This window comes from Vespula vulgaris, chromosome 22 (genome assembly GCF_905475345.1).
Source record: "Vespula vulgaris chromosome 22, iyVesVulg1.1, whole genome shotgun sequence".
NCBI lineage: Eukaryota > Metazoa > Arthropoda > Insecta > Hymenoptera > Vespidae > Vespula > Vespula vulgaris.
Genome location: NC_066607.1, coordinates 1,900,711 through 1,918,921, shown reverse-complemented (window position 1 = coordinate 1,918,921; position 18,211 = coordinate 1,900,711). Strand labels below are relative to the sequence as shown.

General features: G+C 34.2%; 1 protein-coding gene across 18 annotated transcripts in view; it reads right to left on the bottom strand.

The window, feature by feature from the left end:
- LOC127071501 (growth factor receptor-bound protein 14-like) overlaps positions 1-18,211 on the bottom strand; it is a 423,968-nt gene that overhangs the window by 241,880 nt on the left and 163,877 nt on the right. For all 18 annotated transcript variants that reach the window (XM_051010818.1, XM_051010828.1, XM_051010817.1 and 15 more), the window contains 4 exons: positions 16,997-17,153; positions 9,798-9,928; positions 5,781-5,861; positions 5,111-5,242 (listed from right to left, as the gene is read on the bottom strand). In XM_051010818.1, coding sequence (XP_050866775.1) covers positions 5,111-5,242; positions 5,781-5,861; positions 9,798-9,928; positions 16,997-17,153 — 501 coding nt within the window. The remainder of the gene's footprint in view (positions 1-5,110; positions 5,243-5,780; positions 5,862-9,797; positions 9,929-16,996; positions 17,154-18,211) is intronic.

Below are 18,211 nucleotides of genomic sequence, written 5' to 3'. Positions count from 1 at the left end.
CTAAGCGAGAACCCGATCGATCTTAAAGAGAGATAATCTCGATGTGGCGTGTTTTGCGTCGCGAGTGCACGAAAACGAGTTAGGCCTATCGAGCTTCTCGGCAATTACATTATATATATATATATATATATATTTTTTTCTTCTTCTTTACTACCTCTTCATCCTCCTCTCTTCTTACCAACACGCTTGTCCTTTCTGGGAAACGTTATCCTCATCATTTTCCCGCTTATAATACACTACAATATAATTTATGCTTTTATCAAACTCGACTCTCATGTTCTCAAGCCCATCCTCTTCTCTCTACCAATCCTCCCACCCTCCCTATCTACCTGCTCATCTCCCTCTTTCACTTTTTTAAGATTTCGTATTCGTTAAACTTCTTCTGGTATAAGTAAACACTTGAAATAAGATCAATATCGAGAACCAATCAGGTGGAATCAAGAATAATAAGATCGATCGATCGAAAGACTTTTTTCTCTAAAGATTGTCCATTTCTTTTTTATTTTGTTGTTGTAAAATCAGGTCGGTAAGTATTATTATCGTGGTTTTCGTAGTTCTCTTTAGAGATTCTTTATGACTGGAGAACTGCTGTGTTCACTGGTCGTACAAAAATGCACGGAGCTGGAGTTCGGAGGGGTGTGTAGAAAGAGTGGGAGAAAGAGAGAGAGAGAGAGAAAGAGAAAAAGACAGAAATAGAAAAAGATAGAAACAAAGATAGAGAGAGAGAGAGAGAGAGAGAGAGAGAGAGAGAGAGAGAGAGAGAGAGAGAGAGAGAGAGAGAAAGAGACATATACGTATAAAAAAAAGAAAGAGAAAGAGAGACAACATATACACACATATAAAAAGACACAGATAAAGAAAGAGAAAGATACACACACACAGAGTAAAAGAGAGAAAGAGAAAGAAAGGAAATGAAAGATATGGGCGGACAAAAGAACCGTATGAATCGTTCGACCAGCGAAAAACGAGATGCGAGCAGTCTCTAAATTCTGAGTCGTATCTACCTACCTACCTACCTACCTACCTACCTACCTACCTACCTACCTATCTGCCTACCTACCTACGTATCTACGTACGTAGGTTAGGTAGGTAAATACATACATATGTATATGTACCTATGGATATGTATTACTCTATCCTACGACCACGTCCGAAGCGGGCGGCAAATTAAAAAGCTCGATGCTTTGATCAAAGCTCGCACATGGCAAATATTCCTAGCTATTACGTATATACATAGTCGTGGGGAGCGTGCGAACGAGACCGAACAAATGTTCGTACGCCATAAGCATAACGAAAAATTAAAAACTCATTCGTCCTCCTCCTCGACTACCCTTTTTTTTTCAACGTGCGTTATTCTCTTCGTTCATTTCAAAGGTACACTTAATAATAATGATAATAATAATAATAATAATTATTATTATTATTATTATTATTATTATTATTATTATTATAGCAACACATGCCCAGCAGACATAAAAAGTATGATATTATTGCTCCTCGTATACTTGGTTTTCGTTATTATAAAAACAAAAATGAAAGAAAGTAAAAGAACAAAAAAAAATAAGGAAAAGAAAGAAAGAAAGGAAAGAAAAAGTTTAAATTAAAGGGGGGAAACATCGAGCAAGCATAATTGTCCACTTTGCTCGAAGCGGTCAAGGTGCTATCGAGACGAAGGATCGAATTCGAAGTAAACGATTGGTCGTACTGCAGGAAGGAAAAAAGAAAAAGAAAAAGGAAAAGGAAAAATAATGGTGAAAGAAGAAAAAAAAAAGGAGAAAGAAAAAGAGAAGAAAAGAGAAATTATCCGTAAGAGAAACGTTTCGCGTGCGGCACGACGACAACGATGACGTTGCGATTCCTTCGCGTTACTAACGGTGGCTTTAACAACTAATTACGAAGAAAAAAGAAATTGTTCGAAACAATCGAACAAATATATATATATATATTTCTCGTATTCGATCGAAAATATATTTCTCGCGTTAAATAGTAACTTGAAAACATCTTTGTAATGAATCGTTGCTTCTATAACGCAAAATTAATTTATACGAAGTGACAATGCAATACTAGTTTTGTTTATTTCGATAATAAAATACTGAAAGGTGTTTTAGAGAATTGATAATACTCTAAAAACGTTACTTAGACGTAAGATATAAAGCAGTAAAATTTTGTAATAAATTATATTCCGTAATATCTTATTTTATTTCGAAAGTAGTAAATATTTTTTTTTGATAGAACGATACTATTATAACATTTATTTTTATTCTGATGTAAAATATTACAAGTTTATAACGAAAAAGATAATATATAGTGTCATTTATTTAGATATAAAATATCGAACGTTTGTCTATAAGATTAGACACGATATAATACACGTTATTTCTTTATATTAATATATATGTATATATATATGTAAACGTAAACTAATAAAAATACCGACTCATAACCCATTCTAACTAACTCGATATTTAATAATAAATTCTTTTCAATTAAATATTCCCTATCATATTTCTTTCCTATTTTTTACTTCAATTTTATTTCTTTTCCAAATCAAACGATCGCTTTTATATTATCCAATCCTCGTGAACGCTTAATAAATTAAAACAAAAACGTTATTTGATGATCGTATTAAACGTTACTATATGCAACCGATAATATCATAAAAAATATTATTAATCGGTTGGCACAAGAGTAAGAGATAGTACAAAATCAAAGAGGACGAGTGATTAATCAGTGAATCGAATCGCGATTATCTAATGAATTAATCTATCGAATGGAAATAAGAATAAAAGAAAGAAAGAAAGAAAGAAAGAAAGAAAGAAAAAAAAGGAGGAGAAAGGAAAATGAAAGAATGAAAAAAAAAGAAAAAGAAAAAGAAAAAAAATGAAAAAAGAAAAAAAGAAAGAAAAAATGGACGATATAATTATAATTCAACGATAAATCATTAGATACGTCGAAAGCATACGAGTATCGCGAACGCCATTGCCATAAGTTATGCCTATATCTACGTCTATGAGTTTGTCTATGGGTATGTCTATTGCGTCGGCGAAAGAGCAAAAAGGCCATACGATTGATCGATGGATCGTTATCGTCTTTACTGCTACTCGCTGATTCGTCGTCAAAGCAAACGTGATAGTGGAAATCTATTCTACTATAATCTACTCCATTCGATTCGATTCGATTCGATTCGATTCGATTCGATTCGATTAGATTAGATTCGATTAGATTCGATTAGATTCGACTCGCGAGTCGATTCGAAGATAAGCGAAAGAGAGAGAGAGAGAGAGAGAGAGAGAGAGAAGGAGGGGGGAGAGAGGGAGAGAGAGAGAGAGAAAGGATCGTCGTCAGCTTTTATTGCCGATCTGTTTCTTCCATGTCGCTACTATCGTAATCGTCAAGCGTTAATTATGCAAATGAATTAGTTGTAGACGTTGCTACGAATTAGCATCGTCGTAGAACGAGATATACCAAGCCGACACGCTTCAATGTCTCCAATAAGAAAATTAAGAGAGAGAGAGAGAAAGAGAGAGAGAGATAAAGAGAATGGAAGAAAGAGGATGGATGAAAATAGCGCGAATTTTTTTTTAAGTAGACAGAAAGAGGACGAAAAGAAATTTCTTTTTTCTTTCTTTTTTTTTCTTTTTTTAATAGAACCAAAAGAATTCCATTCTTCTCTCTTTCTCTTTCTCCATCCCTCTCTCTCTCTCTCTCTTTCTCTCTGGCTGTATTTTTTTTCTCTCCAACATCTGTCGCACGTTTACTCGTTTCCGTGCCAAAAGAAAAGCTGTATATATATGTATGTGTCTACGCATACACAATCTCTCTCTCTCTCTCTCTCTCTCTCTCTCTCTCTCTCTCTATATATATATATATATATATATATATATATATATATAAACATATACGCTATATAATATATATATATATATGTATATATGTATCTATAGATATATAGTATAGAATATTGTAGTATAGTATAGTAGGAGGCTTTTAAATGGCACAAATTGCTATCACGTGCAAGGCGTTATCGCGTTCCAAGCCGTTCACGATTAACGCCTATAGCTTACCAATCCGCGTTCGAGCGTGAACGACTGACTTCCTTCGAGACTCGAGACTCTCTCGTTTTACCGAAGAAGCGAAAGAGGGAAACGGAAAATCAATTATCGAAAGGATATCGTATGTTCTTTTCTCTCTCTCTCTCTCTCTCTTCTTTTTTTCTTTTTCTTCTTCTCCTTTTTTCTTTTTCTTCTTCTTTTTTTTTTCTTTTTCTTTTTACATCGAGCGACACGCACATAGGTCACTCGCTCTCTCGTTTGCAAGATAATTTATATATTGAAAGATTATTATTAATATGTTTGACTGCCGCGACAAGATGTTTTGCATAAATCGATAAATCTGTTAGACACGAGTTCTTTTTTCTTTTTCCTCTCTTTTCTTCTGTTATCATTCTTGCTTCATTTTTTTTGTCTTTTTTCTTCCTTCTTATTTTTTCTCTTTTTTTTCTTTCTAATAATACGGACGCATACTTGCCATTCCTTCTTCTTTATCTTTCTATTCTTTCATTCCTTCCTTCTTTTTTTATTTATTTATTTATTTACTTATTTCTATTTTATATATATATATATATATATATATATATATATATATACTTGATCTTATTCAATCACACGTAAGAATCACCGACACCTAGACATATCGATGATAATAGAAAATAAATCTATTAACATCCTAAACGCGTTAATCGCGATCTTTTAATTAAGCGATGATATTTTTACGTAGTAAAAGACGACGCCAACTCGCGGTGAAATTAATTCCTTCGTGTTTTATATCAACGAAGAAAACTACTCCTCCTTTCGCTGAAGGAGCACATTGAAAGAACTATAGTTACTCGTGGAACTAAATAACACAAGAGAAGTAGTCTGTCTCGTATTAAGTCGCTAGCTGCTAGGTAGGAAGAAGAAAGAAAAGAAAAAAAAGAAAAGAAAGAAAGAGAAAAGAAAAGAAAAAGGAAGAAAAATAAGACTTCTAGCGACATGTTCGCTCGTTTTTAATTAAGTCCGGGATATTCCACGATAGGATAGTCGAGTAAATAGTTACGTAAGGGTAAACTTACCTTCTTCGTCGTGTAGAGTTTCCGTTCTCGTAACAGCATATAAGTTTTTCTCCAAGTGTTCGAGAGCTCGTCCCTCATCCAAACCGAACTGAACACCTGCGGGCACTCGCCATCTTCGCGCGACAGGTAATTCTGCAATTTGCGATTTGCGAGATAGTAAAAAAGGAATAAGAAAAAAAAATAATATTTGTAATAATGTCTGTGTATGAAGCTCGCGCGTATGTGTAGAATACAGAAAAAGAAAAAGAAAAAGAAGAAAAAAAAATATTTCCTCGTTAACCATCCAGAAACGAAATCGAGCTGGTTAGTATGACATGCGATTCGAAACGAATGTAGAGAAAAAAATAAGAAATGAAGGAAGAAAAAAGAAAGTAAAATTATTTCTTTCTCATTCTCTCTAAGAAATGTTATCGATGCATCTATCAATTTGTTCAACATGTCTCTTATTGCTACGACTTCGGTAAATTTTTGTTCGAAGTTATCTTCGTTTAAGTGTGTATGTATGTATGTTCGTATGCACTCGAGTAAACGTAATTATACTTTCAACGAAAAGACAACAAATAAAATCGACTCGTGAATTAGCGTTCGACGATCGACGTTGTTAATATTTTTCATCTTCATACATATGCATATATGTGTGTGTGTATTATTTTTTATCGTTTTGACTCACCCTTAAGGCACTTTCCACTTCGCAGAAGGTCCCCCTGTCTTCGTCGTGCGGGAATGCGACCATGTCCGTTGGGAAGAATTGCTGAAACGATTAAAATAAACGAATGATTCTTATTCGTCTTATCGAATGCAACGAAAGAAACGAAGGAGAAGTGTAAGAATGAAAAACAAAAAAAAGGAAGTAAATCAATCAAACCAATTCATTGAATCAATCAATCGATCGATCGATCGATCGATGGATCGTTCTTTCATTCGTTAGTTCTTCGACTGAAGCTTTTCTTAAGACGATCTTTCTTTTTATCTTTCTTTCGATTCGTTTATAGGTACTCTACTAAACACATACATACACACATGCACATACACACATGTACAGGGTGGTGGAAAGATCGCGTGCGAGTTTTCACGAAAAGTTCGGTTTAAAGTCGAGAAGCCGATAACATCGAAGGAACACGGAAGTTATAGGGAACGGGAAGAGAGAGAAAGAGAGAGAGAAAGAGAGAGAGAGAGAGGGAGATTAGGGGGAGGAAGAGGTGGAGAAAGAGGAGATGAGGATGGTGGCGGGCGATGGAAACGAGCTCGAACTTTTCGAGAAACGCGATAAGACTCAAAGAATCCGAAAAGTTTCGAAAGGAAGAGAGAGAAAAAGAAGACAAAGAAAGGAGAAGTGAAAGAGAAGAAGAGAAAAGAATAAAGAAGAAGAAGAAGAAGAAGAAGAAAAGAAAAGAAAAGAAAAGAAAAAAAAGTCGATAAACCCAAGCGGTCTCGTGTTCTCGATAATTATCGGTTTTTCTTCCGAGTCTTACGAAAAACTGTTTCTCCGAGAGGGAAATCAAAATTTTTCTCTTGCTTTATGTAATCGGTTAATAATACCTCTACGTAATTTTTACGTAACTCTATCGCAAATTTTTTTTTTTTTCGTTTTTTTTTTCCCTTTTTTTTTTTGCACGGAGAGAATAAAGCAGGTATTTATACGTACTTGTGCATGCATGTATTCACGTATGTACGTATCTACTTTTGTGTGTGTGTGTGTATCTTGCTGGTATCATCGTTAAAACATTTAACCGTGAAACGTTTAATCGAAGTTCTCGCAGTCAACTAAGGGACAAGTCGACCTTGTCCTCATAATTATCGATAAACATAACTCGATACATTCGGCATTCCGCAATTGTGTTGATTCGTATCATTATCGACGAAATATTAATTGGATCGGTGTATATCGTAAAGATTAAGTTTACGTGTCATCCTAAAGTTGTCTTAACATCGTCTCGATTCTATGAGGTATAATAATTAATAATAATAAGTAATATAATAATTCAGTATAATAAGTAATACTACGGAGTTTGTTTTTTTTATCTCTTCTTCTTTAATATTTCTCTTTCACTCTTCGATGTTTCGAAGTATGTATCTATGACGGAGTAAACATATTTAAGAGTTAATAATCAAACGTATCTTCTCATCGCGAGATACGTTAGAATAGAATAGAGAAGAGAGATATCGACGAGTTTGAAAGGAGAATTCAAAAAAGAAAGAAAGAAAAAGAAATGATTCGACAAAACAATCTTCCTTGCATGATATCCCATCTCTTTTGAGATCTTTCAAGTCGAGTGCAAAATATTTGTCGTGTTATTAAAAACGTATAATACGTACGAATTTTAGTATATTTTAGATTTTTATTAATAGACGCGTTATATGCGACGACGTATACAAAAGTAAAAAACAAAATGAAAAACGACGAGAAACGATAAGACAAAAAAAAAAAGAAACATAAAAGTTATCTACTTTGAGAAGAATCGAAATAGTAGAGTTCGTTGTGTGTTGGTTCGATAGAGAGATATAGAGAAAAGAATAGAAAACATCGACGAAGAAATTAAACGTAGAGAATCGAGTATAAAGATTTTCGATTGAGAGAAGCGAAATAAAATCGAGAGGACAGGAATAAAGTATAGGGTGATAGAGGGGGGTTGGGCAAGGTAGAGGAAGGAAGGAAGTTAGAGAAGGGAAAGTAAAACGATGGCTCGTATAATTTTGTAGCAAGAACGTAAACGCGAAGTCGTTAGGAGATGTAAAACAAAGGTAGAAAGGTCGGAGGCATCAAGATGGAAAAAGAAGGTGCAGAAAAAAAAGAAGATGAAGACGAAGACGAAGATGAAGAAGAATTAAGTAGGATAAGAAGAGGACGCCGGGATGTTCGAGATATAAAAAAAAAAAAAGAAAGAAAGAAAGAAAGAAAAAGAAAAAACAAAGTATTACCGAATGTGAAGGGAAGAGAATGATTTAGCTATTAAAGAAAATTAAAACGCAGTGTCCCCTTTTGTAACCATTAAAAAGAGATATCGAAAGACGACGAAGGGTCGACGACGAAAAGGAGAACAGAATAAGTGAAAGAAAGAAAGAAAGAAAGAAAGAAAGGAAGGAAGGAAGAAAGAGAAAGAGAGGGAGAGTGAAGGAGAAGGGAAAGAAGAAACCAGAACGATGAGAGTCATTCCAAACGGAAAGTCCGGCCAATACTAATTACGAATTACGCTAATTAAGTCGTTATATGGTATTTCCTTTAATTATATACTAATTTGCTTGCAAAACCGTTCTCGTTCGCTCGAGAAATCAACGAAAGAGAGACTCGAAGGAGACTTGGTTATCGAAGTTTCCTGGCTCGTTTCGCTTTAATTGGCGTCTCACGACTGAAAATGGTCAAAATAGCGATAAAGTTTGTGCCGTCTCCCCATCCTTTAACTCCTCTCTCTCTCCCTTTCCTTCGTTACCCCCGCCACCACCGCCTGCCCGCCCTTCCTCAATCTCGCCCTGTACCACTCCTCCCTCTCCTTCTCCTTCTTCTCCTTCTTCTCCTTCTCCTTCTCCTTCTCCTTCTCCTTCTCCTTCTTCTTCTCTTCCTCCCTCTTCCTTCTTACAGTTTGCCTCAAATTCGTTCGTACTGTCTTAAAAGTTGTTTCGAACGAAATATCGACGCTTAATTACCAGCTTTCAAATTTCTACGAACTTTAACTCGAACGAATGGACGAAGGAACGAACGAATGAAGAAACGATCTTTCTTGAACTTATTTAAAAAACTAGGCTAAAAACGATAGAGACGTTCGAGAGAGGCAACGTCAAAATATTTTCCATCATAAAAAATTAATGGAAATTCTCTTTTAACCGATTGACAAATCGTACGTTGTTATTAATATGGTTTCTCCACTAACACAGTGTCCATTGCTACGCATTATTAATGTTAGCGTTTAGTAATGTAATACGAGTAATAAAGTCTTACGACGGCAATAATGGATATTATTATTTACGATACAATAATAGCAATAATATAACCTACGATTCTATTATGCCGTGATAATAATCGTGTTAACCAACGACGAGTCACCGTCATAATTTGCAACGCCGCGTCTCTGTCTACGTCGTAAGGAATCTTCGTTGTATCTCTCGAGGGACGAATATGCAGTTGGTAGTTTCGTTAGACGTACATATTTCATTCGAACGACCGTCAGTACGTAAAACGTGTCATAATATACGTCAATAGCTGTAGTAAAATGTAAATGAAATCCATTATATTGCAGAACGATAAGAAAGGAATCTACTTTATCTTCGATACAGAAGGATAAGGAAAGAATTTGTTTCATCTTTAACATAGAACGATAAGAAAAGAATCTACTTTACCTAAAACTTACGTCGATAAGGAAGGATGAATCAGCTTTATCCTTAACGTAAGACGATAAGGAAAGAAACTGTTTTATCCTCAACCAAACGCTCTTACCATCACACCAATCCTTGCATATCGGTAAAGTAGATGTTTACTCGAATTTTACTATGAAGAAATACTTCTATTACGATACGTCGGTAAAACAGAATATTACAATTTAGTTACGACTCATCAAACGGTACAAACCAAGTTAAAAATCAACAGAACGTATCTTCCGATTCTTCGAAAACGTTCGATACGCGTAACTCTCTCTTTGATTTCTCTTCGAAAATTATAAACGATTACGAAAATACGAAATTAATTTGATCTTACCTTTGGGTTAATGAAGAACTCGTATTTAAGAAAGTCCTGACGAAAGTAAAATTTTCTCTCGTGATGCGGCGCAAACATTTCCATTTCTCTATGAACCGCTAATATATCCTCGTGGTCCTCTAGTGTACGTTCTGCAAAATCCAAAGAGAAAAAAGAAGAAAATGAAAAAATATGAATCTTGAAGAACTATCATTCATCGAATCACATATCGATATCTATTATTTTACGATCGAAAAAGAAAAAAGAAAATAGAAACGAAAAAGAAAGTACACAAATATTATTTCAATGATTTTCATTTTGAAGAGAAGCTATCTATTTCGTAACTTGATCGTAATTATCGTGTGTAAGAATAAAAGGAAAGGCTTGATTCCCCTCTGTTCATCGAGGGGAACCAACCACCGGACATGTGTAAAACGTAACGACGATAGCCAGGTAAGCCAGCTAAATTACGCGTCACCGAGTAAACAGGTCCTGTGGGGCTTCTTTCTCGCGTTGCCTTTTCGCGCGAGCGTTGCTTGTTGGTAGCTGGAAGGCTACCAAGAAGAAAAAAGGCAGTCGTAAAAGGGGGGCTACTACTACTACTACTACTACTACTATAATACATAGACCGTAATCGTAAAGAGGATGACGACGAAGGGAAACTCTAACGTGTATTACGATAAGACGAAACTCGTGTTGCTTTGGCTACGAAATGACGTATACGTATACGTATACTATAATAATATTAAAAAAGGGTGAGCACGCGTTAAAAATGTCGATAGTATATACGTTTACAGCTTTCTTTATCGCGATGGTTCTCTTACTGTCATAAAGTAAAAAAGAATGATGACACGAAATATCCTTAGACGAAATCAAAATTATAATGAATCGGAAAGAATAGAGATATGGATATATCTCATTAACATATATATATATATATATATATATATATATATATATATATATGTATGTATGTATGTATGTATGTATGTATTGATAAAAAAACCGAACGAAGTGTTTTCTCTTTTTTATGTAATCGTCTGTTTCTTGAAATGAACTAAATAATAGGATTGAGTTATAAAAGCTCTCTCTACGAAGGGGTATCCTTTGCTTTTAAAAACACTGATTCGAGTAGAAAGAGAGGGAGAGAGGGGAGAGAGAGAGAGAGAGAGAGAGAACGAGGATCTCTGACCTGCACCAAGCTCGATTGCTGCTCTAGGCTCGGGTCCGTTATTGATTCACATCTGCCGCAGGCTCTTGCCGTCGTACTGCTCTTTCTCCTCTATCTCTATCTCAATATCTATATCTATATCTATCTCTCTCTTTCTTTCTCCCTCTATATCTACCTCTCACCTCTATTATTCCTACCCACTGTTTCCGATCTCGCTCGAATAGAGAAATATCTATACGCAAAAACCAATTACGTTGACTCTTTCGAAAACGAACGTAATTCATACGCGATCGTACTTTAATTTGTCACTTTGAAGATCGCGAAGAGAAAAGAGAGAGAGAGAGAGAGAGTAATGAGAGATAAACTGACACACACACACAGACAGAGACGCACGTATACAGTTACGTGAAAATTCTAGTTTTCTCTAGAAACGACGGAAGAAAAGCCAATTTTCTCGTAGAGATATCTTTGTACGTACACACGTATACATATGTACGCATTTACTCGATCGAAAGAGAAAGAGAGAGAGAGAGAGAGAGGGAGGGAGGGAGGGAGGGAGGGAGGGAGGGAGAGAAAAATATTCGATATCTGTCGAGTAAGATGAGAGAAAAGCACGTACATACGATATATATATATATATATATATATATATATATATATATATACACACACATATATACGTACACACGTATATCGTGAAACGATGTTTACCAACAAACCGTTCGAAAGCGTCGACGGTGGTGATGGTTGTTGGGCACCTATCGTAAGGAACGACGACGTTGAAAGAAAGAACGAGAGAGTCGGGGAATGTCATCGGTCTGGAATTTCTTGCTCGACGAGAGCTCTGTTCGCTGCTACCTCCCTCCCTCCCTCCCTCCCCCTCTATCCCACCCTCCTTCTCTCCTCGCTCACGTTTGCTGAATCGAAAAGAGAAACGACGAATGAGAGAAAGAAAGAGAAAGAAGGGGCAAATGCAACGAAGAAAAACAGCAAGACGGACACGTCAGAAAGAATTTATTATCTGCCGAGATGGAATTTCCGGGAGACCACGCGCGACACCCATTCTCGAGTGCCCTGAAATAAGAAAAAGAAAAGAAAAAGAAAAAGAAAAAGAAACGCTAAGGAGGAGGATCTTCCGCGTGTGAAGAGAGATCGCGAGAGACTTTTACGTACGTAAACGTCGTCGAACGGACGTCGAACGGACGTCGAACGGACGTCGAACGGACGTCGAACGGACGTCGATATATATCGACGGACGTCGACGATGGTAAAGACGATGATAACGATAATGACGGAGACGACGACGACGACGACGATGAGAATCGTCGTCTTTACGGTCGTTGTTAACCCTTAACGGTCGAACGTGCCATTAAATACACGTGTCGTTGAAAGACTCGGGATGTTTCTTCTTCTTCTTCTTCCTTTTCTTTTTCTTTCTCTATACGATCGTGATAAAATCCTTGGTTGTTACCAAGATACCTACCTACCTACCTACCAACCTACCAACCTACCTACCCGTCTACTCTAGAGCGAAGGTGCTCTGCTATAAAGTAAAACAAAATAAAATAAATTAGGAGAAGGGAGGAGCGAAGTAGAAGGGAGGAGAAGAAAAAAGAAAGGAAAGAAGAAAAGAAAGAAAAGATAAAAGAAGAGAAAAACTATCGCAACGTAGTTACTTACTTACTTACTTACTTACTTACTTACTTACTTACTTACTTACTTACTTACTTACGAACGTACGTACGTACGTACGTACGTACGTAAGTATACGTCTACGTAAGAACTGGTAATAGAGACTTTAGCTTGCGATCGCTTTCGTAGTATGTAGGTATCCCATAAGTAGGTACTTACTTGGTTAGCGTTCGGCTAACGAGACGACATGGTTTAATTGGCTACGTTGTGTCCGCCATTTAAGGTTCGTAACGATTCGTTTTACGTCTTTACGATATGAGAATAGTTATATAAGTTGGATATATATATGTATATGTATATGTTTATGTATATGTATACATAAGCAGCGGGTGGTAGTATTTGTGGTGGTAATACGAGGACGCGGGGGCTGACAAAAAAAAAAGAAAGAAAGAAAGAACAAAAAATAGAAATGAAAAAAAAATTTCAGTCCGACTGGAACAATTCTTTTTTTTTTTTGCTTTTTTTATATCTTTCGAAGATGGAAGGGTTTATTAGAAAGTAGAGTTTTTTAAGAGAAAGAAAAAAAAAGAAGGGAAAGTGAGTCAGTCTCGAATTCGAAGAGGATTTTTACGGTAAGAAGGGATCTCGATTTGCATTTACTTTTAAAAAAGAAGAGGGAATGAGTGAAAGAGAGTGAGAAAGAGAAGAATAAAAGTTGACGAAGGTACGAGATAAAAAAGGAGCTGATCGATTTATATTCTCTCTCTCTCTCTCTCTCTTTCTTTTAACTAATCGTGATGTCTCAAAGGAGTGTAATATAGAAAAAGAAAGAGAGAACGAAAAGAAATTCGAACGAAAGAAAAAGAGAAAAAAATTGTTAGAAATCGATACGAATAAACTTTAATCGCAAATGAACGCGTGCTTTTGTATGCGTGTACATATGTTTTTTCTTTCTTACGAGTTACATGATTTTTGTATATATATGTATTTCTTTCTCTTCTCTCTTTCTCTCATCTCTTTCTCTTATTTTCAACATCTTAATATTTCGATCCTTTTTCTCTACTCTCCATTCCTCTTCTCTCTCGTATTTTTCGATTTCGCAAGGTTTAAGATTTTTTTCAAGTATCTATCTCCTTCGCTCTTTCGTATTACATCGATGAAAAAATTCTTTTCTTTTTTTTTTATTTTCTTTTTGCAAATCGGATCCTTTTGCAATGTAAGTTCTCCACGAGAGAAAACGCGTACACGTTCATGCTCATGCTCATGCTCACGCTAACGTTCATATTTCTCTTTTCCTTTTCTTTTCCTTTTCTTTTCTTTTCGTTCGTACGCGCAAAAGAACAAGTATTTTCTCAGCGTTTTTCAATGGTAAAGATTTCGTCGTGATAGCAGAACGTTCGTTCTATAGTACGATTATCTCGACTCCGACAACGAAAAAGTTCTTTCCGCTTAGTAGAGACAACTCGTCGTCTAGAGAAAAATTCTTTTTATCGCGACATTGCTCTCTCTCTCTCTCTCTCTCTCTCTCTCTCTCTCTCTCTCTCTTTTTCTCTTTTTTTTTGCATTAGTTTGTGCGTGTGTGAGAGAGTGCGTGCGTTGATATACGATACGTAAAAAAATATGCAGGGTCGAGAACTCAAAAAAAAAAAGAAAGAAAGAAAACGAAAAGAGAAAAAAAGAAAAAGAGAAAGAAAGAACGAAAGAAAAAAAGAAAGAAAGTAAGTAAGTAAGAAGTAGTAGCATCCATCTTTTTATTTTACTTTACGAAGTTTTTCTACTTCGGAGAGAAATGCGCGAGCGTATCGACATATTATCAGAAATACGTAAACAGAATTTCGAAACATGAATGAAGAGGCAACGCGAAAGAGAGAGATAGACAGACAGACAGAGAGACAGAGAGAGAGAGACAGAGAGAGAATGAATGAATGAGTGAGAGTGAGAGAGAGAAAATAGAGCCAGACTGTATTTGCAAGGAACTTTATTCATAGGAGAGTTAAGAGAGAAAGAGAGACAAAGAGAGAGAGAGAGAGAGAGAGAGAGAGAGAGAGAGAGTCCGAATGTATTTGCAAGGAACTTTATTCTTGGAAGAGATAGAGAGAGAGAGAGAGATAAGCAGAGAGAGAAAGAAAGAAAGTGAAACTAGATAGGATGTTACTATTGATATCACTATTATAAAGTAATAGATATATCATCTATTAGTATGTAAAATATTTTGAATGTAGTAATCACATATTTCTTAAATTAAATTATAAGTTGATAATATTAAAATTAGTTAATTGATTATAATAAATGAAAACTGGATATATTCATTTTTCTTTCTTTTTTTCTCTAATATATTAAATAAATGGAAAGTTGAAATCTCATAAAAAAAAAAAGAAAAAAAGACAAAAACTATTTAAGGAAGTAGGTAAAAAGATATCGTTAATACGTGATATGAAAGAAGAGAAATATCTCTTTACTTTCGCAAAAACTCAAAAAATAAATCGTACTACTATAATAAACCAGATGAAAATTAATTTCGTGGCAAATGTAAGAATTCGGAACTTGTCTAAGTACATTTATTACCACATAAATCTATATATATATATATATATATATATATATATATATATATATATGTATATTGATTTATGTTGATATCTATAGAAGTAAAGAGAATATTTGAAAAAGAGAAGAGGACGAAAGGATAAATAGGGGTAAAAATATATTTATGGTATTTGCGTTCGCACGCAAAAGTAATCTTTTCTCGTTTGCCTTTAGCCATATAATAGAAATAATAAAGAGAAAGAAATGTGGGCGTGTACCAGCTGCCATGTTCTCGTCAACTTGACGATCTCCTCTAAGGACTCTCTTATAAGTATCCTTAACTTAAGGAAAAATCGATGATCCATATTCTCTTTCTCTCTCTCTCTTTCTCTCTTTTTTCTCCTTTTTCTCTATCTATCTTTTTCTTTCAAGAATCTCAACACGCAAAGTTATCGAACGAAGAACTATATGTATATGTATATGTATATATATAACGCATCGTATGTAAATAGAAATATATAACGATTAGAAATCACGACGTACGTGAAACACAACACAAATAAGAAAATGATCTACGACGATGACGACGACGACGACGACGACGACGACGACGACGACGACGACGACGAGATCCCACGAATATGGAGATACGTTTGAGAGAAAGTTAAACGGTGATCATGGTTTGATGCGAAACGATGACTACCTACGTCTGCTGATTTATAGAATATCAAACGATTACGAGTATGCGAACGACGAGTTCTGTGGCTCGATATTTTTTTTTTTCGATTAAAACTCTATATATCGTTTGAATTAAACTTGGATATAAATTTTTGAGAAATTTTTTATCGAGAAGTACGATAAGAAATGTTTGATATACGTGTCTTTTGATGAATGATGATTCGATATATATGTATCTCTGAGGGACAGCAAAATAGAATGTTAAAATTTTTATTTCACTTTTTTTTACATTGTATTATAATAGTGTGTGTATAAAATTGAAAAATTTATAATTTTGATCGTAATATTGTCGTATGTCGTTTTTAAATAAAGAGTAATGTTTCCAAATCGTGTATAAACTTATATATATATATATATATATATTAAAATTTTAATGAAACGAGACATATATTAGAAACTGTAACATTCAGAATTTAATATCTAATATATCTTGTATAGCATGTTAAATATCATATGTGTTATATTGCAATACTAATAATTCTAATTTATATTATACTCTCTTTATGTCCGCCCAACAGAGATACATAGAAAGTGAATATCAATTATTATTATGAAAAGTAATGTTTTTGATATAATAGACTGTCTTATAAATAAAACAATATATACGTATCGTTTCAATGCTAAATAAAAAATAAATTTCTTTCCTAGAAAATATTTCTTTTTTTCTTTTTTCTTTTCTCTCTAATCCTTTTAATACCTTAAAACAGATATAATCGGGTCTGCGAGTTTTTCAAAAAAGATTTATACATATTTTTAATATAATTTAATATACAAAACTTTTCTCTTTCTCTCCACGCAAAACTACGTCCGTATATTTCACGATGAAATAAAATTCGAAAAAGAGAAGAGGAAAGAAAAAACCCGAAAAAGATCGAAACAAAACTCGAAATTATATTTCTAAGATTAATATATTAATATTAATAGATATATTTAATAGAGATATCACAAAGTCAGAATATTTGTATTTAAATAGAAATTACTCAACAAAAAAAAAAACACGTATCTTTCAAGATTATTTTCAGACGATATCGAAGAAACTTATAGGGTACTTGAAAGGATTAAAATGATATTCAAACGTATAACGATCATCGATTAGTAGATCTCCGATAGTAATTAATAATATCATCTAAATAAATAAATAAAAAATACATACCAAATCCTAGTTCCGGCCAGGTTTCCACGACGGACCAAGCGATTCCAGAGACGTTTCTTTTGACTTTAAGAAGTTCACAGAGATCGATAGTACGTAGATTCTTTTCGACAACCACGGCGGTCCAAGTTTGGTCGTCGTTATAGAATCGTAGCTCTTCCTGTGATGAGTAAGGGGTTGGAATTAGAGTTGGGGGTAGAAATGAGATAGGAAGGAAAAAACGAGAAAAAATTTATAATCATTTTCAAATAGAAAAACCAAGATTAAAATACTCGGACACTCACGTGGAAAAATCGTAATATATATATGATAGTTCTGAGATTGAAAAGCTTAAAGGAAGGTTCGAATTTCGAGATATCGAAGAGACAGTAGTCTCGTTTGGTATAGATCGTATCGAGAAAATAAAGGATATCGAAACGCGTTTGCCAAAAATGCATATATATATATTTATGTATGTATGTATAACTGACATAATAATTATACCGCTCCCTTACGTCCTACCACGTCAGGTTTCGTTTTCGTAAAATTGTCTATTTCGAGAAATTGGCCCCTTTCCAATTCAATGTTCTCACAAAAATGAATCGGTTTGAATTAAAATGATATCGATCGATCGTCTCGTCGAATATTTTATCGTTAAAAACTGTCGCTTGTAAAATTTCATAATAACAACAAGAACAACGTTTCCTGACAAACTAATTCGTAACGTTATTTTCTATTCCATCATTTTCATTTTAGATGATAATGAAAAAAGAAAGAAAGAAAAAAAAGGAAAAGAAAAGAAAAGAAGAATGTGATTAGAAACGAAAGATTTTAATTTTACTCGTTTTTTTCTTATTGGTTTTTTATAATCGAGAACAAAACATACATCGATTAATAAATAAATTATTAAATAATAATAATAATAATAATAATAATAATAATAATAATAATAATAATAATAATAATAATAATAATAATAATAATAATAATAATAGTAGTAGCAATAATAATTGAAATTGTTCCCGTAATAGTTTGTAACTATCAGTAGAGAAAGCTCAATATGACTTAACTGCAAATACATTCACGACTTATGCATACGCTCGACAATAATCACATTTTTACAAATTTATTTTTTTACATATAAATTTCTCTGCGTTATAAACGAACGAATCGAATCTATACTATTTATACTCGTGGAAATATTCTATTTATACGAGTATATAAAATACATCACAAAAC